This window comes from Sapajus apella, unplaced genomic scaffold (genome assembly GCF_009761245.1).
Source record: "Sapajus apella isolate SASKATOON/1434 unplaced genomic scaffold, GSC_monkey_1.0 scaffold90, whole genome shotgun sequence".
Lineage (NCBI taxonomy): Eukaryota > Metazoa > Chordata > Mammalia > Primates > Cebidae > Sapajus > Sapajus apella.
Genome location: NW_022437030.1, coordinates 8,562,726 through 8,588,572, shown reverse-complemented (window position 1 = coordinate 8,588,572; position 25,847 = coordinate 8,562,726). Strand labels below are relative to the sequence as shown.

At 44.4% G+C, this 25,847-nt stretch overlaps 1 protein-coding gene across 4 annotated transcripts; it reads right to left on the bottom strand.

Moving 5' to 3' along the window:
- Positions 1 to 429: 429 nt before the first annotated feature.
- Positions 430 to 7,198, bottom strand: IRX6 (iroquois homeobox 6). 4 transcript variants are annotated; one of them, XR_004261960.1, is made up of 6 exons: positions 5,821 to 6,909; positions 4,533 to 4,790; positions 3,750 to 3,859; positions 3,272 to 3,579; positions 1,560 to 2,476; positions 430 to 884 (listed from the first exon to the last, which is right to left on the bottom strand). XR_004261960.1 is itself a non-coding variant. In XM_032255744.1 (6 exons), exons 1-6 carry the CDS (start codon positions 5,863 to 5,865, stop codon positions 877 to 879), a joined length of 1,341 nt encoding a protein of 446 aa, XP_032111635.1. In that variant the 5' UTR covers positions 5,866 to 7,198; the 3' UTR covers positions 430 to 876. The 4 variants fall into 4 exon arrangements, 2 of the variants coding, with proteins under 2 accessions (XP_032111635.1, XP_032111636.1); XR_004261961.1 differs by having other exon boundaries at positions 430 to 881; XM_032255744.1 differs by having other exon boundaries at positions 1,865 to 2,476; positions 5,821 to 7,198.
- Positions 7,199 to 25,847: the final 18,649 nt, after the last annotated feature.

Genomic DNA, 25,847 nt, shown 5'->3' with positions numbered 1-25,847 from the left:
TTGATAAAACGGGAAGAATGCCCCCACTTGCCTCACACTGACCTGCAAGCTGCCCGACCTTGCCATTAGGTCCAGGTTGACCGGAGGAAAGCGGTCCTCATCACCCCTCCCCGCAGTAAACCTACAACCCAAATACAAACCCGGAAACAGATGCAGTTTCCAGATAAACATCCTGACAGGTCCCACCACCTCCCATGCGCATGACCCACGATGTGGTCAGCCTGGTTCTGCAGGCTGGTTAAGCAGCAGCTAGTCCGCTGGGCTGAAGGCCCACGGCCTTGTAGGTTACCTTGCCAGTTTCTTTCCCAGCTACTATAGGAACTGAGGTCTGCAGGCCAGGCCTCGCTGTGGCAAGAACCCCTGGCTGCAATGCATCCTTGCCTGCACCCCGACCTCTCCAAGCACCCCTGGCAAAGATAGGCCACACAGCATGGGTTCAGATTATTTTTAAGGACACAAGGGGTTGGGAGTGGGATAAGACGCACACGGTCCTTAGTGGCTGGGTGAGCGATGAAGTTAAAGTGAGGCGGGTGAGGGTGAGAGACAGGGGTGAGCAGGAGAGGAAGCCGTGCTGAATCCAGAGGAGGAAGACAGACTTGGTAGAGTCGGTGGGTGGGGCAGACTGGCCCAGCCTCCCACTTGGCCTTCCTCAAGGTGCCCTGCCATCTCCTCCATGGGGTCTGCTAACGTCCAAGTCTGCCCAAGACCCCAGCTCTGCGTGCAAAGACAGCTGCTAGGAGGGTTTTTGTGTGTCTGTCTCTTAGGCAAAGTGAGAGCTTCTGGTCCCTAACAAGGTCTGGCAGCTTCTTAACCTGGAGATGAATTTGAAATGTGGGGCCCATTTCCAAGATTCTTCCGCAAATCACAGCCATTGCGCTAACCTGCTGAGAGAGGAAAGGTTGATTAAAACCCAAAGGCCGCTTAGTGGAAATTCTTAGGAAACCTCTGCGTTGGCCATGTCTCTTCTGGAGACAAGCAAAGGGTCTAGAGGCAATTAGCTTGCCAGAGGTAATGTTTGGATCCGTTGTGTAAATTCAAATAACAGTGTAACCCACTTTTCTAAGCCAGTAGCTAATCCTGAGAGAAATTACTACAAAGAGCAGAATCTGACAGTAATTGCTGGAGGCTGCCTCATGCTTGGGGAATGTCCCTTTGTGGATGAAATTCCCTTCCACCAGGTCCTTAACACAGTGAAAGAATCAGCCAGCATCAGGGGACACTGATTGGCAGTCACTGGCCTGCCTGGGGATGAGCCCTTGGCAGAGTGCTCTCCAGGGACAGCACCAATCCAGGGGCCTAAAGTTGTTGAGCACAGGGGCATGTCTACAACTCTCCAGGGGTTTTGGTGGGACAGAGTGAGGGCTGCAAAGTAGACTTAGGCACTGACCTTAAATCTATGGTGTGCGTCTGGCCCGCAGTCTCAGACTTCTCCAAAAGCCCTTGTGCCTGCCCAACCCTAGTAAACTATCCAAGCAGCACAGCGGGGGACCAGGGGGTCTCCTGTGAAGGGCAGGCAGGGGACAAGGGCCATTGTGCTAGAGGGGCATGGTGATGCACACCTGGTGAATTTGGCCGTACACTTGACCACGAATGCGGAGATCTTGGTTGTCCATCTCTCGAACGGCTAAGTGATTCTAGGTAATTACAGTCTCCCTGTGAGTGTATTATTTGGCTTTAAAATAAGGGAGTACTAGAACTTTTATCTCTAAGCTTCCGTCTGAAAGAGTGCTGTGAAGGAGTCTCCCGTCAGGTCTGTGGGAGACCTGGGCAGACAGGAGTGGCAAAGGGGTGTGCAATTGCCGGGCAGGGCGGTAGGTGTGTGTCTTTTGCACAGATACTCCCAGCGCCGTTGGGGGCCCACTACCTTCTGCTCCAGACGAATACTGGCAGTGCACTGCAGGCTCACTCCTCCGCGGGCACGGCGCACAGTTCAGCGGTAGTCCCTGCAGGGCAAACCTGGGGTTTCCAAAGGCTTTGGCTATGCAGGAAGTCTCCTCGCACGCGGAGTCTCTGGGAACCGCGAGTCGCTGGGCAGAGGCAGGAGGCTGTCCGGGAATCATATGGCACTCAGGACTTCGTGGCCTGGGCCGGGTTGGGGGTGCACCTTCGACAGCGCTAGCTGCTGCAGTGTGCGCCAGAGACCAGATGCGCGGTTTCTCCACGCACGGGTAATGCATGGTCAACCTGGGGCTGACTGGCTCCGCCGCGAAGAAGTCAGCTTCTTTCGATCCGGAAGGCTCATTGAAGGAGAAGCGAGGAGCGGCCAGGCCGCACTCCCTGCGCTCCAGTCGGCCCTCTCGAGCTGCAGCGCACAACCCAGGCAGCGACTGCGCGCCCTTACGGAACTCTGCCAGCCTGTCCGCAGCTGTGGCCATTGCCTCCTCATCTTCAGGTTCCTCCTCCTCCTCCTCTTCTTCCTCCAGGTCTTCCAGGTCACTCAGCCGGAGCCCCCGGGCCTCCTGGCTAGCAGTAACTTCTGCAGGAAATCAAGAGCCAGTGAGAAATGCCCCAGGGCTCAAGGGAAATCTGAGGAATGCCCATCCCTGAGAAGATTTTAGCAAGACCGCGCCCTGCACCGAGGGCATCTGCGGGCATCCGCGGTGTAATTCACCAGACCTGTCGTACCACCCCTTGCACTTGCCCTGGTGTTGTTGGCCGTCTGTCCGTGGGAAAGAATTCCTGCCCTACCCGGTCCCCACCCTTTACTCTCCTGGGCAGTGCCAAGCCAAGGAAACACCATTTGGCGCTGCCTGAGTTCTGGATCTCAGTGCCTCAATTGTGAAAAACCAGGGAGCAGTTTTTACTCAATCTCAACATCTACAAGTGGCTGCTGTTATATCATTTAATTCAGCAAATGTTTACTGAGGGCCAACTAGGTGCCTGCCATCATTTAGATATTAGGTGTGTAGGGCACATGGCAGTGAGTAAGACTTCTGGTGGAGCTGGCATTTTAGAGAGGGTATTTGAGTGTATAAACTTTCTCACAGTGACAGGTATGGCAAAGGAAATCCAAACAGGCTGGCAGAACAAAGAACAACTGGGGAGATATTTTGGCTTGAGTGAGGCAGGAAGGACTTTGGGACTTAACACTTTGATGTCTAGAAGATGCCAGCTGGGCAGAGAAATGCAGCTACAGGGAAGTGCACAGGCTAGAAAGTGCAAGGGTAAGCCTGAGGACCTTCCAGAAAATCTACCCCACAGGGCAGCTTTGAAAGACCAAACTGCCCGGTGGCTTGTAATACCCTTAAGGTGGGGTGAAGGTTTCCAATACCTTTGGTATTAGCGTTTAGGCAGCCTAGCGAGTCCTCCTCTCCGCCCTCTGCCTTCCTCTCCTCCCCACCTTTGCTCTTGGGTGCCCATGTCATCTTGTTCTCTTTCTTGAGGCGCCGGCGTGCATTGGCAAACCAGGTGGACACTTGGGTGAGGGTCATCTTGGTGATGATGGCCAGCATGATCTTTTCACCCTTAGTGGGGTAGGGGTTCTTGCGGTGCTCATTGAGCCAGGCCTTGAGTGTGCTGGTGGTCTCCCGGGTGGCATTCTTTCTGCGACCTGCGCCACTCAATTCCACTGCACCATACCTGTGGGGGAGAATCTGGCTCTAGTTCTAGAAGGGGAACAAGGAACTGCAGGCAGAGGGCAGTCTGTGGCCTGGAAGTGTGGTCCAGCTCCCTCCCTTTTCCCTGCCCCCATCCACCCTACCTTGGCAGTGGGGGAGGAAAGACTCAGTACCAGTCACTTAGCTCCTTACCGGTCATATTGGTACTGCCCCAGAGTCCGCTCATAGGGATAATAGGCTCCTGGTTGTGCCAGGCTGGGTGTAAAACTCCCTGCAGCCTCCTTAAATTCATACTGTGGATTCTGGCAGGAGAGAAAAAGAGAATTCAGGACTACAGTTGGGGAGGGAGCACATGGAATGGTCGCTAAGGGTTTGTTTCAAATCCCAGTATGGCCACTGGCAATGATCCTGTGACCTTGGGCACAGTTGCTTAACCACTCTGTGCCTCAATTTCTTCCTTAGTAAAATGGGGATAGTAGTTCTTATAGGTTATTGAAGAAGACTATGTTGGTGGAATGCTTGGCAGCATCCCTGGTGCAGAATAAGCAGTCGTTAAATATTAGCTGCTGTTATTACTGTGCCGCTTGTGCCTCCTGCCCGCCCCTCCCCAACACACGCATGAGCTGGGGCACTTCCTGCTTTACTCTCCTTCAGGAGCTTTTCTCTGACCCTTTGCATCTCTGTGACTTTGGGTAAAGTATTTGAGCCTCTGTGCACCTCTATTTCCTCATTCATAAATTGAGATTAGTGATGACTTACCTACCTCACAGAATTAATAGAAGTGCAATTGTTTTCTAAGCAGCATGAAGTTCTGCAAACTGTAAGGTACTGTGTTTGTTTTTTTTTTTTTTTTCCCTCCTTATACACAGTCCTAACCATTTCCTTTCCTTGGGAGTTGTGCGTCTCTTTGTGACTTTCTCCGGACTTCACATGCCTCTGCTGCTCACGCCCCTGGGACTCCACCCCTGTACTCACCAGTGCCCCATACAGTGGGGGCGGCTCCGGGCTATAGGGCAGGTAGCCAGAGTAGCTCTGGGCAGCTGCAGCGGCTGCGTAGGGGGCTCCATAGATGCCCAAGGCGGCGCTCAGCTCCGGTCGCGCACTGCCCAGCAGCCGACTATCGTAGGGTGTGCAGCAGAGAGCGGTCGCCGGGGTGGAGCCTGATGCCACATCTGAGACTGAGCGTGGGGTGGATTCGCAGCATGTGGTGCTGGAACTTGCAGACACCAGAAACTACAGGGGCGAGAAAGAGGTCACTGGAGGTCAGAGACCCCCCCACCTTCCACTGGCGGGAGCTAGAAGCAAAGAGGAAAAAACCAGATTGCTTCTTCATTCATTCCTTCATTACGCATTAACTAAATGCTACCTGGGCTGAGCATTCTGTTAGGTGCTGGGGCGGAAATTATAAAAGGCATTTTAACCAAACTGCCGTTTTAGATCTGCCTAGGGCATTGGAAGGCCCCAGAGCTCCAGGGGGTCCAGAGAATGTGAATGTTCTGAAACCCGAACTAAAGACACCAAATCCTCAGCCCTCTTCCCCACCCTCCTCACAGGACCTTGCAAAGGCAAAACTAGAAGGTGGCCTTAGAAACCGTCATAAATGTCTCATTCCTGATCCCATTTTATAGATAGGGAGCTGGGATCAGAGAGAGTATGAGACTTGTCTAAGATCACACAGCGGGTCAAAGGTCGAGCCGGCTCTAGACATCAGGAAAATACACTCTACAGAGAAACTGGAGACCAGTGGAGGGGGTGTCCGCAGAACTTTTTCAGGAAACCCTTGTCATCGCACAACATCCACTTTGGTTTGGAAAACGGAGGGAACCGGAGAGCTTGGGCCCGCCCAAAGAAGGGGTAGGATAAGAGCCGAGGCCAGCAAATGAACAGCAATATGATGAGATGGACAGCGTTCTAGCCTAGAAGTCTTTTCTTTTTTCTTTTTCTTTAAGACACTCCCAGTCACCTCAGACTTCTGTATAGGAGAAGGCCTGACTGGGAGATTCCTGTGATCCCACCCACCTCACTGAGCGCGTGGTCAGAGTGCCCATGTTTCGGGTCACAAGATTTTCCAGCGTGCACTCCAGGGCGAAACGTTCTCATTTAGGGATTGGGGATGTCAGAGGAGGCTGTGACACATTACCCTAGTCCTTGCTCCCTCTGGCTTCCTCCAAGACACAGAGGAGGAAGATCAGAGGCAGGCGCCCTGCACTAGGCATTCTCTCCACCTAGTCTGTCCCCTATTCCCGATAGAGGCGCCTCTTACCTGAGAAGCGCCGCTGTACGGGTGTCCAAAGTGCGGGAAGGACATGATGGCTGTCCCTGGCCCGCCTCCCTCTTCCCTTTCGAGTTTCCGTCTCAGCCCAGCTGTTCCTCGCCCCCAGTCGTGCGGCGTCTCAGTTCCTTACACGGCTGCGGGTGCCCAGCGCCGGTTCCTCCGCCTGGTTGGTCCGAGTGGAGGCAGAGCTGAGGGCAGCCCGGCTGCGGAGCCCTGTGCTCTGGAAGGCACCCCTCTGGCCCGTGGGGTCCGGAAGACAGAAGGGCCCATGGATGGGCAGGGGAAGGAAGAAGATGCGGGTTCCCAAAGGCGCCTGGTGGCGAAGTGAGGCGCGGCGCGGCGCGGGGCTAAGAGGCTCCGGAGGTGTCCCAGTCCAAGGTGGCCAGAGGCTCAATGTGACGTCACCGTAATCCCTGGCCGCCAGACGGGACCCCGGGCCCCGGGGCCCCAGGCCACCAAGCGTGCCAAGAGCAGCCAGCCCCTGCGCGCGCGCGCACTCTCACCCACACTCACACTTGCTCCGGGAGGTTTGTGCAGCTGGCGAGGAACGTCAAAGACCCTGACCCTCTCTGCTCGGCGCTGAATCCTACCCCTTTTTGCCTGGAGCTCACGCGCGCGCGCGCACACACACACAGCCTCTCCAAATTACCCGGGAGAAGTAGGAGAAACGCCTCCCTTTGCGCCGGGCAGGCCCCGGGCGCAGCGCGCTCACCTCCTCTCCTGCCGCCCGGAGGAGGCGAGAGGCAACCGGGGCGGCGAGGGAGGAGAGAATACAAAAGAAGAGACAGGAGAAAAGTGGGGGAGAAAGGCAATAGGGAGAAGGAGGAGGGGAGAGGGGAGACAGGAGTCTGAGTGAGCAGAGCACGCGGGGGAGGGGGAGGGAGCTGGGGTGGGAGAAGGCTGGGCGGAGGCTGAGCGCTGGCAGGTGGAGGAGAGCAGAGGCCCGGGGGAGAAGCCTCCAGCCCGTCTTCTCCGCCCCTGTGCTGCAGGAAAGTTTGTTCAAGCCACAGGCCTGGCGCTCGTTGGAGCAGCTCCGGGCAGCGGGCAGCGTCGGTGAATCCCAGTGGCCCGCCCATCTTTGTCCTCGGGGATCTGGTTCCCCGCCTCAGCCTCCCCAGGACTCTGGCTAGATTCCGGTTCTCCAAGCCCTGGCCTTGCTCAGAACCTTGACCTTGGGGCTTTTCTGCAGCCTCCTGGTCCTCCAGTAGACTGGGTAGCGCCCCCTCGAGGCGGAGGCTCGGGATCCCTCAGATTCGGTCGGGAAACTTGCCAGTTCCGATCCCTGGCGTCAGCAGACTGCTTGCTAAGGTCCCTGGGCATCTCCTCCGAAGGCAAGGCCTGGCTGCTTCGCGTGCGCCGCCCGCAGTGGCCGCAGGGGAGCCAGGGAGCCCGAAGGAGGCGCCCGGGCCGGGCTGCAGCTGCTGCGCTCCGCTGGGGGTGGCGCTGGAGAGCCGCAGTGGAGCGCTCCTGGAGGATGCCCGGTTGGGCACGGCTGTCTGACCACTCCTTTACTCCATCCCAGGGGTCTTCAAAGGGGCACTGATGGGTGGGCGGTGGTGTGGGGGCGCTCATTGTTGCCTAGGAAGGGGCTGAGTCCTCTAGGCGTGCCCCCGCTCCACAGGGCATCTGCAGTTTGTGAGCACTGTAGACTGCACATCTGAAGGCTCAATACTCAGGCCCCAGCTGCCCTTCTGAGAGCCTCCAATCTGAGACCTCTAGAGACAAAAAGGGGCTGTCAGATCTGGTAGGGGAAGGTCTTCGGAGGGCTCTGCAGGGATCCGGTGGGATTTGCAGGTCAGAAACCTCAGAAAGCCTTGCCTTTCACTTATGGGGTCACGGCGCTTTATACTTTTTTTTTTTTTTTTGAGACGGAGTTTCGCTCTTGTTACCCAGGCTGGAGTGCAATGGCGCGATCTCGGCTCACCGCAACCTCCGCCTCCTGGGTTCAGGCAATTCTCCTGCCTCAGCCTCCTGAGTAGCTGGGATTACAAGCACGCGCCACCATGCCCAGCTAATGTTTTGTATTTTTAGTAGAGACGGGGTTTCACCATGTTGACCAGGATGGTCTCGATCTCTTGACCTCGTGATCCACCCGCCTCGGCCTCCCAAAGTGCTGGGATTACAGGCGTGAGCCACCGCGCCCGGTCCTATACTTTTAAAATGGTCTCCCAGGCCCTTGCTGTAACTCCTCCTAGGAGCCATAGGGGTTGGTTCAAGGGCCCAGATTTATTGTCTAGTTGAAACGCGAGAGCCTGTGACCCAGAAGATAGCAATGGCTCTGGGTTCTTGCATGAGGCAAGGCAAGGTCTGGGGCCCTGGACAGAGCATCCTTCAACTCCAAGTTTGCCAGGGGTACCTTACAGAGGCGACTGGTCACTGGGAGCCAGTGATCTCTTTAGAATGACATCTCTAGCTCTTCACACCCCGTTTTAAAAACACATTCTGTAGAATGCTCAAGGAGCTTAAAGAGGCCACAAACCAGAGACTCCTCTTCTTAAGAGATTATTACCATGAGGACAAGCTCCATTCTAAATACTAACAAACACAGCTGCTGCTGCTGACTGCTGTTACCTTGGAGAAACCTTACATTCAACCCGGGAAACTCCTAGTTAGAAAAAGAATTATAGTCCTCACTAGATTGACTTAGTGATAAAAAAAAATCACAGTAATAGATCCCTTGATTTTTTCAAAATGCACTTTGGAACCATCCACACATTTGCGGCTTGGATACATCTAAGGAATTTTTTTTACAGTAAGAATTGGAGAGTATTCATTAAATTCATCCCTTGGGGAAGATTACTGCTAATTAATTAATTGCAAACATTTCCAGAGGGAAGGTATGTCAATTGTAAAGTAATAAAATTAGATAGTCGAAATACTGACTCAGCAACTTTGCCCATTTGTTCCTAAGCAGAATTAAAAAAAAAAATTTTATGGCAGAAAAAGGGGGCTGGTGGTGGAGAAAAAGCATTAGCCCTGTCCCTTGGTGATATGGTTGCAAAGGAGAAACTACCATATAGGAATTATTGATTTTCAGCTGATTTATAAGATCTCTGCTGTATCAATGCTGTGTGCAGGGCCTCCAGGCCTACTTCTTGTCTTTGCTCTCTAGGATTTGAGAAAAGCAACACAATTTTTAGAAAGAAAAGAGGGTGAGGAACAGTGGGGAAGGAAATTGGGAGGTAGGACTATGAAGGTATCTCAGCATTTTTCTTCTTCTGGAAAGAAAAATGAACAAACAAAAGAGTATGTTTTATGTGAAGATACCTTTTCTATTGTCTTCAACGTTGCTTGATGGTTTTTGTAGCTGCTATTAGAATGTTTCCCAGGGAGGAAGTCCTGCCATATCTCCCCTGGCTTCCCAGCCCTGCAAGACCTTGATTTAATATTTTCTTCCCAGGCAGAGGCTGCACCCACCGTAAACCTCCCCTGTTTTGCCAACATTTGATTGTTAATGGGATTTCCTAAAAATGGTTTATATGAAATGTGCCTACTCTTCTTGTTATTTTGGGACTCTTGTAACAAAACAAAGTCAGTGGGTTAAGCCAATCTCAACCTCTGTCTGGCAGAAACCCCAGGTGAGAAGATGTCTGTTTCTTGGAAATTCTGATTGAGGGAAGCTGCAGTAGAATTTGCTTTTGTCCTCCTGATGGTTCGCAGTCTCCCACTTCAGCAGCCCTGGGTTTCTACACCCTGGCAGCTTTTCATTGCTTTGTTTAGCACTGATTAATTTAGTTTCGGAGAAAAAGCCCCAATTGTATATGTGTACACACAGAATTTTATTGAAGCAAGTACATAAAGCCATCAAATATAGACCCTCCCAGTTATATTTAAGGGAGTTATTCCACCTAAAGTATTTTAAACAAATGATACAGATTCTTTTGTTGTACTGTGCAACATGCCTGATAGTTCCTCTAGCTGCTCATTAAAACAAATATGAAACAAATTAAACAGTCAAAAGCCTATCTGCACCAGAGAGAGTACTAATCCACATTGCTTATTTGAAGCTCTTATTGCTTTGCTTCAAATGCACTGAAGTTCCTGTGCAGGCAGAGTAAAGAATGTAGGATTCACAATAAGCTTGCATGCAGGTAACACAAAAAAACAAACAATAAAAGAAGGAAAACAAACTGCATTTCATTATTTTGGGTTAAAAATGAATGTGATTTTCTAATGATTTATAAAGACAGCAGATTTTACAGGGGGAAATATAACAACCTGGAAATGCCCCAAATCAACTTCAAATGCCTCAAATCCCAGAAGGAATGAGTGAGCACATGTGCATAATAACAGAGTTGAAAATGTGCTAAATTATATTTTTTAAGTATGGATTTTTTTAGTGACTGTTTTTGAACTGAGAAGAATAAAATTTCCTCAAATCTATGCATGAATGAACAAGTGCATCTGGACAGATGCATCTATAATTTATACTGATCAGTCACTGCAGGTCTCATGGAGTAAAGCCGAAATGAACACTAATTGTTTTGACGGAAGTAGTGTGCACGGCATCTGATTGTGAAATGCAGTGAGTCCCTGCCTTGCCTGAATACATATTGTCAACAGCAACTCTGGCATCAGGAGGCGAAAATAAAAAGGCAATAATTCCCCAGATGAGAGTGTTGATGTCTCTTGTCAAAAAGGTGGCATAGAAAAAAGAATTAACTACTTTGGGATAAAATAAAAAATAAGACTGAATGTAAAGGTCTTGCTTTGCCAGCATTGTATGTCAGCTTAGAGTTAAAATTAATAAAGTGTGTTAATAATAGTAAAATTTTGTAGCATTTGTTGAGTGTTTGGGAGTTTTCCTAAACCCCTCTGCTTTATCTTATTTAAGGCCAATGATAAGGATATTGGAGAGGTGAGAAGCAAGTCTAAGATCACACAGCCAAGTAAGTGGCAGAGGAAGAACTAGACTTCAGACCTCCTGATTCCGGGTCTTTTCACAGAACCATATTTTAAACACATAGAAATCCAGACACAGCCAGGAGATATTGCTAACTCCAGCTGGACTGTGTGAATTCATGTATCTTGTGCCATGAAGATGCAGTATAATTTTGCAGAAGAAACATCTTAAAGAGATGCCACTGTAAGAAAATGAAGTTCAGGGTCTGTACCCCCTGTTTTATGTCAATCTGTATTGTGAAAGAGCTTATGTAGTAATTGGGAGTTTTAGAAATTTGGTGTGAATCATTAATTGAATGGCAAACAGCAAACAGACCCAGCCATGACTGATACATATATACACAACAAACAACAACGACAACAACAAAAACAAAATAGCACTCCTCCCCTGAGAAGAAAAATCCTGAAAAAAAATTCAGCCAAAAGATATTGTTTCTGTTTCTATACTGGTTTAAAAACAATTCATTGAAATTAGTTACTGATATTTTCAGGAAGAGGAATTTTTGAAAGTCCAGCTTTGGCATCAATAGGTGGGGAGGTTTGCTGCACTAGCTTCTCATTTTTAAAGCAGTTTTTATGTATTAAAAATTCTTGATTATTTTTATCCTGTAGATGAGGGCATCTTTCTAATGAAAAGCTCAAGGCATGTGATGTGTTTTCAAGGAATTAAACTTTAAAGTAAACAACAGATATACAGATTTGAAAACCAGGAAACAGTTTTTGAAGCCTAAGTCTTTGGAAAAGAAATGCATGTAAAAAATTAAGACTTTAAAGGAATAACACACAGGCACTCACTGGGATAAGATGCTATGCCCTTCCCCCCCAATGTAACAGGACCTAGAAATGGTCCTTCAGTGTACAATTCAGGGATAGAATCACGGTCTAGACAAGCAGAAAAGGGAGCCATGGCTTCGGCTACAGGAGGGGCTGTATGTTTTTGCAAATAGCCTCTAACTGAACATGCAGTTTATAAGGATATATTGCTAACATGCAGTTTATAAGGATATTTTGTCATTCTTCCCCCAAAAGGATTTCACCACGGTAGACTTGAAGCTTTCAATTAAAACATGAGCAGCTTCAAGCTTTATACGTTTTCATCTTATTAGCGGCATTCCCCTAGAATTCTCTTCCCCGTGCTTTCTCCTACTTTTAAAGCCGAGCATTAGAACTGGCCGGGATTGTTCTTCTCTGTGCCACCTGGGGCCCACTACTTTAGGGAAGCTGGGACCATTTGTAATGTCACGTGCTAGCCATGGTAATTTATAACAAATCTTCTCAAATCAATAAAAATATGGAAAGTATATCATTTTTAAAGAAAAGAGAGAGAGAGAGAGAAACACATGAGACATGCCCATTAAGGGCATAGCTGTTCTAATACCTGCATGTCTGCTTAGGTCTGCAATTAAAAACATTCTGATAATAAATCTCCTTGCAGTCTCTTTTAATGCTTTTAACTTTCCTGAAGGTTCAAATTGGTATCCCAAAAATGTGCCAGGACTTTCACAAGGTATTTTATAGACTCATAAATAAATATGGCAATTAATCTGTGCTATATTTCTTTCATATTTGATGACAATTTATTATGGCATTCACCCACTTGGTGCACAAAAACTCTAATGCACTTAAAATCGGATTTCAAACCAAACATTTTATGGGAAAATATAGTATTGATCATCCATTTAAAGACATCATGAGGATAATTCATAACCTGCTGTAAAAAAAGATCTCATGAGGACCCTACAGATGAGTGGGGTGGTAGAACCGTCTATTCATAAAACCACAGCTATTGGATCTGCTCCTCTTGTTTTCTTCATCTATCTTTGAGTTTTCCAGCACTGATTACTTTTGCATGTTGCTGTTTTATAAAAAAAACTCTTCCATGACATTTTTCTTAGTGACAGAGGTTGTGGAATTTTACAATGAGTGTTTTCTATTGCAATTTTTTGTTGAAATTCTGACTGCAGGGAGTTTCAGAGGCAATAGAAGGTGTTTCTGTTACTTTGGAGTCAAAGCTATTATACGGTCATCATCATCCTTGTTTGCTATTGACAGATTGTGATGGTTTAAAGCAATCTCACACCCCTGACAGACTGTGGTCCTAGAATACTATGAATGCTTGAATACCTTTTGTGCACGTACAGTATGAGGTAGTAGTAAGAAAATAAGAGAATATGAGGATGCTAGTCTGTCTCTGCAAGTAGCATACAGACTACCTGACAAGAAAGACACATATTATTCATTCAACAGACATTTTCTGAGTGTCTAATAAGGGCCAAGCTTGGTTCTAGGAGGTGAGAATTTAGCACTGAATTAAAGCAGGTTCCTGCCCTCAAGCAGGCTACATCTCATGAGTTAACTATTTTCAGTTCATCCTGAAATCACTTACCTAACACCATAATAATTTTGGCAAGGGGCTTAGTGCTGATGGAATACTCAAAAGGTTCTTACTGCAAGGTTTAGCACTTTTTAATTATGTATAATTTACCCTTCATTCATCCCTTTACCAAGCATTTACTGAGTGCTTGTTATTAAAGAACTCTGAGTTAGCATTTGGAGATTTAGTGTCAGCAAGACAATTAAAATCTTTGCGCCTGTGGACTTTGCAATTTAGCTATATTTTCTACCTAAAAAGTGGATATTATTTATTTCATTTTATAGAAGTTAAAGTCGAAGAGAGGGAGAAGCTTTTCCAGTATAACAGAACTAGTATTGAAAATCTAGGCTTTGAGCTCAAGCTGCTGGCTTCCAGGTCTTCAGAAAATAACATATTTCAGATTAAGTGCTTAATTGCCAAGATGATGTGATTTCAAAAATATCATGACCTCACCTAACATGTAGTTGATCTGAGCTGCTATGTTCCTTTTATATCACATGGTTGGCTTCCTCTGCCCTTTTGTGTCTATGCAATACCAAATATCTGTATAGAAAATGAAAAAGTTGGGGCATACAAAGAGACGTTACAGTCTTCTTGACACCAATGCCTTTGGACGCTCAGCTGATATTTTACACATTTGCCTTTATGTAGTGCCACAGCTAACATCCAAATGACTATGGAAATACATTTCTCATAAATACTGGAGGATGGGACTGGAGGAGGGAGTATAGCCAGGTTGGAATCTTGGAACATTAGCATCTCAGTTACCTGAAATCTTCTCACACCTGTTACATGTACAACACTTTCATAACTTGCTCTCTGCTACTCTCCATGTCACTCTGGGGGGTTTTATGGAACCGGTTTGCTCATCCCCTTTTCACAGATGAGCGACTGAGGTTCAGAAGGGTTAAGCCACTGGCTCCGGTCACATAACTGATTAGCACAAGAGGCAACCCAGCAACCTTTTGGTGTTTGGATTGCTGCCTGTCCTCTTACAGACTTTAGCACCTTTTGCAACAAAGCATAAAGACCTTAAGAAAAGTCTGACATTGGAGTTCAACACAGACTTTGGGTGGCAGCCCAGCAGCATTTTCCATCTCTGGGAAGGGGGTACCTTGCCTCTTTCATTTTGGTTTGGAGCCTGGATTTCCCATCACAGTTTTAATGCCACACGCACTTCTGCTTTCTGGTTGTTCAGGTTTGCTCCAACTCTAAGTCCAAAAGAGAAAGACAGTTTGCAGTGTTCATGACAATTACATAGGCACAAGGTTAAAGCTGAATGATGTAAATTCACCAAAGAGATCTTGGTATGGATCTCTTTGCCTGCATTTCTGAAACCCTCTGCCCTGAAGTTGACATCTTTCAGAGGTGGGTAGCTAGCCAGGTTTCCTCCCAGGCTCTTGCTGTGCTGAGTCTGCAGAGATGGAGGCATTGGGAACCATGTCTAACTCATGGCTGGAAGAAAACGGACTTGACAGAGACACCATGAAATACAGGAGTGGGATTAGACTGTCAGTGTAGGCTGGAGAACATAAACTATTTTCTATGTCACTCTTAGGCTCGAGGGCAGATGTAGAGCAGAGGCGAAACCTGCAACTATAATTATAAAATAGAAATTTATACATATAAATAAAGGAAGGCTGGAGAGTGGATATTAACCACTAAAACTCTTTTTACATTATAAACACCACAGGGATATGAAAAAGTAGTGTGGGGATTAAGGGCATCTTTTTGCTTTGGGACTAATTTATTACTCTAGATTATGCAGTTAAAGGAGAAAGGAAAAATTGATGCTTGGTTGTTTCTCTGTAAAAGTTAAATCTGAATTATGGGAGGGTCCTGCCCTTGGCTGTAAACATGCGAGGGTAAAGAACAAGGCAGCCAAGGGTTGAAGGGAGCAAAGCCCTGGTCTGGGAGACAGAACTCTGAAATCTCACCCTGGCTGTGCCTCTGATTGCCTGGCAGACTTTGGACACGTCTCTTCCCCTCTGGAAGCCTCAGTTTACTCATTTGCAAAATGGAGATGTTTAATTTGTTGATCTACAAAGACCGCTTGGGCTTAGATCTTTGTGAGAGTCAAACCACACTTTCTTTTCCACAACCGCAAATCCCTTTCCTAACTTTAAATTCCGTCTTTCCAGAAAGTTCTTTCTACCATTGGTGGTGCATTAGAATCTTTGAAAAGCACAAATACCTATTCTCACCCTCTGACATTCTGAGTAAGCCTGCAGTGGTACCCAGAAATCGGTATTCAAGAAAAACCTGAAATAAAAGTAGAACATGCACATGATGAAAAGTCAAGGAAGTGTGGGAGATGTGGCTGCTGTCCAACTGATACCTGCTCCCTGCTTCTTCCTTGCTAACAACACCTTCATGTTGTGCGGCATGGCCAAGTGCAGTCATAGCCTCCTGCCCCTGGGTTTCTGGCATCTTCTGCTCAGGGGAGAGGAGCATGCCACGTGACCCAATTCTGCTCCATAAAACCTGGAGGAAATCTGACTGAGAGATTCTGAAAAAGCATTTGTTTTCATAACAGAAGAGGACAGATGCAGTGGTGTCACCTCCCCCTTCTTTTGAACATGAACATGACAACTAGAGCATTCATTAGTTCAACAATGTTTATTGAGCACTTACTCTGTACCTGGTAGGGTTTTAAGGTGCTGGGATATGGCTGAGAACAAAACGAAAGTCTCCATCCTCACAGAGCTGACATTCTGGAGCAGAAGACAGACAATAAACAAGGTACACAGGTAAAATATATGGATGTTGGATGAAGAAGAATCCCATGGAGGAAAAAATAAAACAAACAAGGAGAGCTGCTATAACAGTGAGGCCAAGATAATTGCAGGGAAGTAGCCCTGATACCAAGGAGCCAATAAATCACTACTTCAGGACTTCTAGTTATGTAAGACAAATAAACTAGTTTTGTTTAAGTCTCTGTTAATTTGGTTTTCTATTACTTACAGCTGAATGAATTCCTGAGACTGTGTAGGAGGGTGCAAAGAGACAAATAGGTCATCTGATTATTTCATCCCCACTCCCCAGAGGCAGGGACTTCCAACAGTTTCTTGGCTGCCTCCCAGAATTTTCTATGTTAATAACATAAATATAAGCTATACATAGGAGATCTTGCTCTCTCTCCTCACCCTCTCTCTTTCTCCTTTCTCTCTTTCTCTATCGTACACACACACATACACACAGACACACACACACACACGCACACACACACACACATACATAATGGCAGCTTGCTGGTTGGGAGCCTGATGGAGGCAGCTAATATGGTATAGCATAGTATATGGACAGCCTCATTAGTGGCTCTAACACTTACTAGCTATGGTATCTTGAACAAGTTGCTTAGCCTCTGTGTTTCAATTTCCTCAGTAAAATGGGGATGATAAGCCTGACACACAAGTTTCTTTTGATGATTTAATAACTTATTATGTAAAATACATAGAACTGTCCCTGGTACATTGCAACCACTCAGAGATGTTAGCTATTTTCTATACAGTGAGTGTCATTCTACTGCTTTTCCTTTTCGCTTAAGAATCTATTTGTTAAACTAGAAAACCTAGAAGGAATGGCTAACTTCCTGGACATATACATCCTCCCAAGACTGAACCAGAAAGAAGCTGAATCCCGGAATAGATTAATAATGAATTCTGAAATCGAGGCAGTAATAAATAGCCTACCAACCAAAAAAAAAAAAAAAAGCCCAGGATCAGACTGATAGATTTATAGCTGAATTCCACCAGAGGTACAAAGAGGAGCTGCAAACAATTGAAAAGGAAGGACTCCTCCCTAACTTATTTTATGAGGCTAGCATCATCCTGATACCAACACCGGGCAGCAATACAACAACAAAAATATTCAAGCCAGTATTCTTGATGAACATCAATGCAAATACCCTCAATAAAATATGGGCAAACCGAATCCAGCAGCACATCAAAAAGCTTATTCACCACAGTCAAGCCAACTTCAACCCTGGGATGCAAGTCTCGTTCAACATATGCAAATAAATAAATGTAATCCATCACATAAACAGAACTAAAGATAAAAATCACGTGATTATCTCAATAGATGCAGAAAAGGCCTTTGATAAAATTCAACATCCTTCCACGTTAAAAACTTTCAATAAACTAGGTAGTGAATGAACGTACCTCAAAATAATAAGAGCCATTTATGACAAACTCACAGCCAATATCATACTGAATGGGCAAAAGCTGGAAGCATTCCTCTTGAAAACTGACACAAGACAAGAATGCCCTCTCTCACCACTCCTTGTCAATACAATATTGGAAGTTCTGGCCAGGGGTACCAGGCAAGAGAAAGAGATAAAGGTATTCAGATGGGAAAAGAGGAAGTCAAATTGTCTTCATTTGCAGATGACATAATCTTATTTCTAGAAAACCACATTGTTTCAGCCTAAACATTTCTTAAGCTGATAAGCAACTTCAGCAAAGTCTTAGGATGCAAAATCAATGTGCAAAATTTACAAGCATTTCTATAAACCAGCAACAAACAAGCAGAGAATCAGATCATGAATGAACTCCCATTCACAATTACTACAAAGAGAATTAAATACCTGGGAAAACAGCTAAGAAGGGAACTGAAGAACCTCTTCAAAGAGAACTATAAATCACTGCTTGGAAATTGGAGAGGACACAAATGGAAAAACATCCCATGCTCATGGATAGGAAGAGTCAATATCATGAAAATGGCCATACTGTCCAAAGTAATTTATAGATTCAATGCTATTCCCATTAAACTACCATGGGCATTTTCAGAATTAGAAAAAACTATTTTAAAATTCATGTGGAACTGAAAAAGAGCCCATATAGCCAAGACCATCTTAAGGAAAAAAACAAAGCTGGAGGCATCACACTAACTGACTTCAAATTGTACTACAAGGCTACAGTGACCAAAACAGCATGATACTGGTACAAAAACAGATACACAGACCAATGGTACAGAATAGATAACTCAGAAATAAGACCACGCATTGACAACCATCTCATCTTTGACAAACCCGACAGAAACAAGCAATGGGGAAAGGATTCCCTATTTAATAAATGGTGCTTGTAGAACTGGCTAGCCACATGCAGAACACTGAAACTGAACCCTTTCCTTACACCTTATACAAAAATTAACTCAAGATGGATTAAAAATTTAAATGAAAACACAAAACTATAAAAATCCTAGAAGAAAATTTAGGCAATACCATTCAGGACATAGGCATGGGCAAAGAGTTCATGACAAAAACATTAAAAGCAATTGCAACAAAAGCAAAAATTGACAAGTGGGATCTAATTAAACTAAAAAGCTTCTGTACAGCAAAAGAAACTAACATCAGACTGAGCAGACAACCTACAGAATGGGAGAAACTTTTTGAAATCTATCCACCTGACAAAGGTCTAATATCCAGAGTCCACGAGAAACTTAAACATACAAGAAAAAAATAAACCCCATTAAAAAGTGGGAAAAGGATATGAACAGACGCTCCTCAAAAGAAGACATTTATGTGGCCAGCAAACATAAATAAAGCTCAGCATTACTGATCATTACAGAAATGCAAATTAAAACCACAATGAGATACCATCTCATGCCAGTCAGAGTGACAATTATTAAAAAACCAAGAAACAACAGATGCTGATGAAGTTGTGGAGAGACAGGCACACTTTTACATTGTTGGTGAGAATACAAATTAGTTCCACCATTGTGGAAGACAGTGTGGTGATTCCTCAAAGACAAAGACCCAGAAATACCATTTGACCCAGTAATCCCATTATTGAGTATATGCCCAAAGGAATATAAATCATTCCATTATATAGATACATGCAAGCACATGTATGTTCATTGTAGCACTATTCACAATATCAAAGACATGGAATCAACCCAAATGTCAATCAGTAATAGACTGGACAAGGAAAATGTGATACATATATGCCATGGAACACTATGCAGCCATAAAAAGGAAAGAGATCATGTCATTTGCAGAGACATGATGGAGCTGGAAGTGATTATCCTCAGCAAACTAATGCAGGAACAGAAAGCCAAACACCTCATGTTCTCACTTATAAGTGGGAGCAGAACAATGTGAACACATGGACACAGCGAGGGGAACAACACACAGTGGGGCCTGTGGGGGGGTGATGAAGGGGGAGGGAGAGCATCAGGAAAAATAGCTAATGCATGCTGGGATTAACACTTAGGTGATGGGTTGATAGGTGCAGCAAACCACCATGGTGCACGTTTACCTATGTAACAAATCTGCACATTCTGCACATGTACCCTGGAACTTAAAATAAAATGAATTAGAATCTATTTGTTCATGCAATAAAAAAAATATTCTAGCCCAGAAGTGACACTTGGCATTTCTGCTTACAAACTTATTGGCCAGAACTAGTTACATGGCCCCTCATCAACCACAGACGTCTCCAAGATGTTCAGTCCTCCCACGGGCTTAGAAGGGGGAGAGCCAGAAAATATGGTCAGCATCATAAATGACTATCACCTGTGAGTCTGGTATACAGCACTTCTCAAGATTGTCCATAGAAACTTTTCTTCATGAGGCATTTGGAATACTGTGCCTCATAGGAGCTACCTTTGGAAACACTAGCTTCTGGTCTGGAAAACAGAAAAAAAAAGAAAAAAAAAAGAATCTATTTGTTCATCTTTCCAACATGCACAGAATTATCCCTCTTTTGACACCTGGGTAGTATTCCTTAGTTATGGAGGAGAGAGTAATTTTTCTCTTAATGAGCATGGGATATTTCGATGGGCATTCTTGATGGATGACCATGACCAAATCCGATTTGTGCCCATGCAGAAGCTAGCCAAAAGCAAAAAAAGAGAATCTGCTGAGATTGGCCTTTTTTCTTCTTTGTTATTTTTCATTTTACATACTTTCCTGTCTTGCACTCTCTCCCACCCTACCCTGTACACTTTTCCCTTTAGTTATGTGCAGGGCCAAACTTGCTCACAGGGCAGCATTTATGATATGCCTTCCTTCAACATTTAATAACTAGCATCTTATTCCATGAGGGCATGTCTCCTGCTTAAGAATGAACTCAAAAAAAGCACAGATGAATCCAGAAGTCCTTTTTGTACAGAGGCATATGATAGCTACTTCGGAGCATTAATCCTATGAATAAAGAGATGTTGAAATAGCAACTGGTCCACTGGGAGACAAAGAATTAAATCAGAAAATAATAATAATACTACATGTTATGTGCATAATGGGCAATGAAAGTAACTAATCTTCACTAATCTTGCCTTGTAGATTGTGCAACTGATCAAGAAATAATCTGGCTGAAACAGACCAGTTGGGTTTTTAATCAGAGAAGAAAAGAAGCATTCCAGGTAGTAGCAAGAATGGCATACACAAAGCCATAGAGTGAGCTATTCAGAAATCCTAATTGTAGGGTAGATGGGAGTGAATGAATGGAAGGGAGCCAGAGAAGGTGGTCAGGGTGCATTGGGAAGGATGTTGGGTCTCTCTGAGTCATTCACTATCAGCAGCTCTGGGCTCTAGCAGAGTGTCACATATAAGTGCTGATGAGATGAAGCGTCTTTTAGAATTCCTTGCCCAGGCATACACTGTAGTCTTCTTCCCTGTCCAACACTCTGCTCTACGATTCTGTGGGGGCTCCAAAAGAAAGTAGGTGCAGCTGATGAGCTTTGGGGAGGAATACATAAAAGTAGGTCATGGGCAGTGAGGAGCTGAAAATGATGTGTGTCTGTATTGAGCGTGGGTGTATTAACATAGATATTAGTCAAGATTCTTTCGGTTGCAACAACAAATAGACCCTAATTTTACCTAAGTGAAATGAAAAAGCTACATTTCAAGGGCAGGGGGATGAAAGGGTAAGTTAAGACACCCCACTTTGGGAAGCCAGATGCAGATATCTCAGCAAGAGGCTGAGGACTTTCTCTCCTGGGGGATGTCATGAAGAAATCTTGACCTCCAACAGGAATGTCCTTTGGAATAAGTGTCATATTCCTAAAAGAGAGAATCAAATGGGTCCATTTGTTGGTCCAGTGTTTTTGTGGCTGAACCAATCAACTGTGGCCACAGAACAGTGGGGGTGTGGCCCAAACTTGGGCCCTGAAGGTTGGGGTGATCTTCTGTGAGCCCAGCAGCAGCCACCCACCCCCAATCCAAAATTGCAGATGATTTATTAATTTTGGAAAGTGTCAATAACAGCACTCTCCAGGAATGAAGAAAAGCTGTCCTCCATTCAAAGCTTGGCATGGGGCAGTTAGATCTACCCTTGCTGGATCCAGGCTTTAAGAAAGTTGGACTTTATAATTTACGAAGTCAACAGGGAGCCAACAAATCCATTCAGTGCACATGAAATATTTCAAGTGAGGCACCAGGGAACTGGAGCAGGTCTTAGAGAAGATGGATTTACATCTGGCAATAAAATCCCAACTCCAGTAACCTTTGCACTTAGGTCTGGATTTTGTCTGAATATTAAAGCTTTTATAAGTGTTTAAGAGCATGAACTCTGTAGGGGTTAGAATTTCTCTTGCCTTCTCTCTAAAGGGATTGGGCTGCCAGGACAAGGTTGGGGGGGGTACTATGTTTCATTCACCTGGCACTGGGACTCTTTTTTGAGTGTGCTTCACCTCTGCCCAAAGATGGACTTGGTTTCATTGCCTCTCTGTGATGTCCTTGACCTTGCTGAGCTCCAGCATCCTCACTTGTGTTTTGGAGGTGTTCCTACTAACCTCACAGAATTGTCAGGAACACTAAATCCATAACATATTTGGAATCATTTTGTAAAATAACAAAAGTGAGTGAATACAATTATTTTCTGATCTTGCTGTAGTTTAGTTTTTGAGGTAGAAAACTCTTGCTTTTGGTCTTAGCTCTGGCTTGGAGAAATCACTTCATCTCTCTGAGCCTCAGTTTCCTCGTCTATAAAATGGGACAATAGTGTCTATCTCATGGTATTATTGTGAGGGCTAAACAGTAGTGTGTAAGTGGCCTTGTAAGGGTCTGAGCACAGGGTCAACACATATCACGTGCCGACACTTGCCATGCCGTATGGAAGTATTCAAGAAGCCAAACCTAACATTCGTGGTGGTTGCAAGTGTCTCCAGGGATTAAGAGGCTTTTGGAGTCCCTATTTGTGTAGATTGTCCTAGTGTTTGTCTATATACACTTCTTTTCACCCTAGACATGCTGGAAACAATACTTCCAAGCCTCCTTGAAGTTGGAAAAGCCATATTACTAGTTTGGGACACAGAAATATGAGCACTTCTAACCTGAGGTGGCAGGAAGTCTCCATGTGAGATGCTCATTACTCTCTTCCTCTGCCTCTGCAAATGTGCAGACTTTGTGTTGGCATAAGTGGAGCTACTGGATCTCTAAGTCACTGACTGGAGGAGAGTTGGTCTTGGGAGTCTCAGACTTGCAGCAAACTTGGCATAAATTAAGCCACTGATACTTGAGAGATATTTGTTATTGCAGCATATCCTAGCCTACTTAGACTAATACATGATTCTATTGCTTATTACCTATGTGATCTTGGGCAAATAACTTCTCTGAGGTTTATTTTGCTCATTTGTAAAATGGGATAAAAAACAGCAATAATTCATAAGACTGTTAATGAGATGATGCATGCAAAATGCTTAGCACGACATTTGGCAGGTGAAATATGTTTCACAGATGGTGGCAGATATTACAAAAATAATGTTAGTGGTGTGATGGTGATGATGATGGTGTTGATGATGCTTTAAAAACTAGATATGATTACTGATTTAAATCTTTCCATTTAAGCAAAAGAACCCAGAGAGTCTCCAGCTCTGGGGTAGGTGAGAATCTTCTCTGGCACATGTTGGTACATGGTTTATTGTATCATGTGATATCAATTAAGTGCCAATATCTATGGGCATCTATAAAACTTCCTAGTCTATATATAAAGAGATAAATACAATAAAATTGGCTTCATCTGAAAAGATATTAACCAAAAAGTTTAGCCATAAATCCACACTTCTCTTCTTAGTGCTATTAACTACTTTTTTTACTTAACAAGAATGTTATCAGGTATCATGCTGAGCTCTATCCCTGAAGGGAAAATGAAAACTGGCCTGTGCCCTCAATAAGCTCAGAGTCTGTAGGATGTTTATAATAATTATCATCAGATTCTGTATGCTTTATATCTTCACCCCCACCTGCCCCACTATCAGATTGTAAGCAATGTAATTCTGTAGAAAGAACTTGTGCTTTGTGGAAAGGGGGATTTGAGTCTGAATTCCAGCTCTGCAACTTTCTAGCTGTGTCTTTGGCTAAAATTATTGACTTGTGTTAGCCTTAGTTTTCTTATCTATAAAAAAATACAATAATTGCTATCACATTATGCAAAATAATTACAATATATATAACATATATGGGGCAGAGCTTTGCATTTAATAAGTGCTCAATAAATACTAATAGTTCTTAAATTTCTTGAGGGCAGAGATTCTACATTATTTTGTATTTCCAATGCTTGGATCATAGAAAGTGTCCCATCTATTTATGACCTAGCAGGCAGAAAAAAGTATATTCCATACAAAAGCACTTTTAAAGGCAAGCAATTTTGATGGTATTTGAGGTATTTGTATATTTTGAATCCACTTTTGATTTGTGCAGAACTTTAATTGAATTTAGTTAATTTACAGTGGACACCTGTCACAGAAGTACGCCCTTCTTGCCATAGAATTGCGCTGCTCATATATTTCAATTCTTAGAAAATTATTATCACTGGATGGGTGAGGCCCCTTCTTGCCAACTTATTTCAATTTTTTTACCTGATTTCCACTCCCATTCCCCTTCCCATGATATGGATATCGGTGTCATATGTAAAACATGTACTGTGGTCTTACATACGTGTTTTTAATTTATGTAAACTGGTCTGTTTTAAGAACTTTGCTCTGTTTACTAATTTTCTTATAAAAGATTCTATTTTTGTGACCTGTCCACACTTCTCTGTGTACGCTTAGTTCATTGTTCCTCATTATTGCATAATATTCCATGTGGTCACTTTTTGTTAACCAGAAAATTGGATTTTCTGGAATATTTCTGTTTTCCAGCCGAAGCTACTATACTAAAAATGTTGTCTGTCTTTAGTACTGGGTAAATCAGTCATTAAATCATTGTCTTATGATGCCACTATAGCAATGACAACGGCACATGCCCAGTTGGCCGCATGGAGAATTACAGAAGAAAAGAACTGAAAGCAAGTTCTTTGATTTCACGCCTCTCTGTTGTGTGTATGCGGGCAACGCGCTCTGTTGTGTGTATGCGGGCAACGCGCTCTGTTGTGTGTATGCGGGCAACGCGCTCTGTTGTGTGTATGCGGGCAACGCGCTCTGTTGTGTGTATGCGGGCAACGTGCTCTGTTGTGTGTATGTGGGCAACGCGCTCTGTTGTGTGTATGCGGGCAACGCGCATATGTGCTTTTGACTAGAGTCTACTTTCCCGTGCTTTAAATAAATATTCCAATTTACATAACTGAAGTGAATTTTCATGGGGCATGAAAGTATAAGCTCTGGGCTATGATGTCAATTAAAACAATTCATACCCTACAGTGTAATCAGTCTTGAGTTTAGGGGCAGGGATCTAGATTCAAGTTTGAGTACTGCCGTTTGCTGACTGAATGATTTGAGTCAAGCCATTCAACCTCTCCCATAAAGTGGAGAAAAAATAAATACGGGGATGTCATGAGGCTGAGATGACATAACAATTAGATAGGTTAGAGAATTGTAGCACTGCATCCTATAGTTTGTTTGTTTCAAATATGGAGTTTTAAAACTAGATATAATTAGCAAATGTTCAAATATCTACTCTGATATTGCCCTTTCCTATTTTGTGCTCATGAAAGACATTGATGATTGAGCCAGATACAACCTCAGGATTATTTCGAATTTAGCACTCAAGGAAGTTATTACCAACTGATTAGAGCTGGCTTGCATTTCAAATTTCAAATTTGTCATTTCTGATTTAGGCACTGTGTTAGGCCCATTGAGGAATAGCAGAGATTAACATGTTCTCAGGTCTGTCCTCAGAAAATGTGAAGTCAGGAATGTCACAAGGACACAATGAACTCTGACACAGAGTGAAGAATAAGCTTATGATAAAGAATCAAAGAACCACGGATAAACAGAGAATTGGAAGATTGATTCCATGGACTGGCATCATTGAAAGCTTCTTGGAGCTGATGACATTTCAGCTAGATCTTCAAAGTCAGAGACAATTTGGGAGGTATACATGCAAGGAAAACATTCCATGTGGAAGGAAAGCGTATAGCCAAGTTTAAAATGTGAGAAATACATTTGTGGAGAGTAGCTCAATCTGACTTCAGTCCAGGTGGTGTAAGATTAACAAGCTATACTGAGCATTATAAGAAGTTTAGAATATCTTCTGCTGCTGCAGCTACTGTTAGTACCATTCCTCATACTAACTGATATTTATTGAGCATTTAAGCTGTTCCAAGAACTGTGCCAAGCACTTTAGATACCTGATCTCATTTGATAACCACAAAACTCTTATGTAGTAGTGTATCAATTCGTTATAGCTGTGTAGCAAGCTAGTCCAAAAGTTAGTGGCTTCAAAGAAGAATCATTTATTATTTATCATGGGTATAGAGAGGTTCCGCAGGTCTAGACCAAGCTTGGCTGACCTCAGGCTCACTTATACATTTGGATTCAGCTGATTGATCAGCTTAGGCCTGGCTGGTCTTAGGTGGCTTCA